The 2,500-nt window shown below is 50.0% G+C and overlaps 1 protein-coding gene across 1 annotated transcript in view; it reads left to right on the top strand.

Annotated features, from left to right (window-relative positions):
• Positions 1-2,500, top strand: part of LOC126573310 (eukaryotic translation initiation factor 2-alpha kinase) — a 6,156-nt gene that overhangs the window by 1,909 nt on the left and 1,747 nt on the right. The window contains exon 2 of the mRNA XM_050233315.1: positions 558-2,500. This exon is cut by the window's right edge and continues 1,118 nt beyond it. Within this exon, the coding sequence (XP_050089272.1) occupies positions 558-2,500 (1,943 nt within the window). The remainder of the gene's footprint in view (positions 1-557) is intronic.

Consider the following 2,500-nt stretch of genomic DNA (forward strand, 5'->3'; position numbering starts at 1 on the left):
TGGCAGCAAAAGGACCGCATTCTTTGAAGACCCCATGAGATATCCACCGTTTGCCGTGAACACATTATTGAACTGGAATAAACTTACTCACTTAAGTTGAACAAACGGTTGCGCCTGAAACCCAAAAATGTCTTTAAAAACGTTCGAATTATCCCCCAGTAGAGTTACGGAATGATTCACAGCTGCAATCACAGAGCACTACGGTTAACTCTAAGTCATAGTTACAAAGTTATAGCATAATTTAAATATCCGAAAAAGCTGCATAGATAATAGATATCTGTCATTCAATAAATTTACAATCATGTTCCCTGTTTCCGGTAGCAATTGGCATCTTTTTTAAGCGATGACAATGGGGACTACTTTAAAGGGATTAGTTATTTAATTGAAAATGGGAAAACCGAAACATGAGATATGCTCGAGAATGGTGAGATACGCGCCCGCTTAAGATTCGCTTAATTGATACTAACTAATAATCTAACAAAAAACTTAAACTACATGATTCAATCGGTTGATTACTGGTTTACACAAAACTAACACTTTTGCTTGACCGTTTTCAGATTGGTTTTCGTTACAACTCTCGATGGCAAATTATCGGCGCTGGACATGCTCAACGGTGGTACCGAGCGTTGGAGCATCCAAACCGGTCCCGGTCCGCTACTCTCCTCCAGCATCCACCGGTTGGAGCTGACGAACAACGGCAAATGGGTGCGGATGATCCCGTCACTCGGTGGCAGCCTGTACAAGTTCGACGGTGAATCGATCGAACCGATCCCGTTCAGTGCGGAAGATATGCTCAAGTCTTCGTTCAAATTTTCCGACGATCTGGTCATCTCGGGCGGTAAGGAAACGCGCTCGTACGGTGTTTCACTGCAAACCGGCCGCCTGGTGTACGTGTGCACGATGCATGGTTGCAAAAATGCGACGGAGCTAGCAATGGAAGCAACAGCCCAGGGCAAGTATGGTCCACCGATGAGGGATGAAGGTGGGCCGGTCGATGGTGGTACGATCGATTCCGTACCGGACGATGTAATCGTCGTTCGCCGTCAAACGCAAACTGTGCGTGCCGTGGAATCCCGCACTGGCAGCGAACGGTGGAATTTTAGCATCGGCCATCATGAACTGGAGCGGATGGGTAGCGAGGATTGCCGCGGTGGTCGGGAACGGCAAGAGATGAACCCGATGGTACTGGATCTTGAGTTGCGCGTGATCATTCCGGAGGGTGTTATATGTGCCGTTAGTAAAAGCACCCCCGGTAAGATCGTGTGGCGTCACAAGTTTGATGTGCCGATTGTGAGCGCTTGGCGTCCGTCGGCCGACAAGCGGGATGGCAGTTTGGAAGTTGTGGATCTTTTCGATCGTACCGATTGGCTATGGAATGGGAATGTTGACGAGAGCAACGGCGAGAAGACGCATAACGACAAACCACCGCTCGTGAACCCGTCGCTGTACATTGGCATGCACGAGAAGCAGCTTTACATACAGGAATCCGATGCACTGTTGGAGGGAAAGGACGAACACGGGCAAGAGATTGCTCTGCTAACCGATGGCGAGAGCAAATATCCCGCCATACCGTGGAAACCCCTTCCGGCGAGTCCACCGATCGCAGGATTACTAACGGAGGATGGAAAGGATACGCCATCAGCAGACGACAGCGGTGAATCGACGGCAATCGGTCAGTCCGTCTTGTACGCTTCGAATTACATCAACGGCAATGGATTCTTTCTTGTGGCGAATACCGATGGCGAAGAGCGTTGTGATCATAAGGATGGAGAGCATCACTCGCAAGATAACAGTTCGAACTCACATTTTCCGGATGGGACGGGTGTTGACGATGACGATCTAGATACAATGTTCGACGTGCCGGTCAAGGTGATCATCGTTTCCATGTGGTTCTGGTGGAAGGAAATACTGATTATCTCCGTAACGACGGCACTGGTACTGAATATGATCCTGAAGCTACGCCCTCCGAAGCTTCCCGTGATGGTGGTAGTCGAGCGAAAGGTAGAAATACCGATACCGATGGCGGTTGAAGCGATCGAAGAGTTTCCTCCACCAACGATGCGTGGCAGGATGCCAGCAACACGCAGCTATTCCGAATCCAACTCCAATGAAAGCCAACCAGCGCTAGCGCCACTGGCTGCGGAGAACTACACCTCTCGCTTCCGCGAGGACTTTGATCTGATGCAGTGTCTCGGTAAGGGTGGCTTTGGAGTGGTGTTTGAGGTTCGCAATAAACTGGACGATTGCCGGTACGCGATCAAGCGCGTCGTGCTTCCGAACAAACCGGAATCGAAGGACCGTGTAATGCGCGAAGTGAAAACGCTCGCTCACTGCGAACATCAGAATATTGTGCGATACTTTCACGCCTGGATCGAAACACCGCCACCAGGATGGCAAGAGCAGCACGATCGCGAATGGATCGAACGGAACTGTCTGTCCACGTCCATCGATATTGAAACGCCAACCGATACCCACCCTCCGGTCGGTCCTTCACGAAACA

This window comes from Anopheles aquasalis, chromosome 2 (genome assembly GCF_943734665.1).
Source record: "Anopheles aquasalis chromosome 2, idAnoAquaMG_Q_19, whole genome shotgun sequence".
Taxonomy (NCBI): domain Eukaryota; kingdom Metazoa; phylum Arthropoda; class Insecta; order Diptera; family Culicidae; genus Anopheles; species Anopheles aquasalis.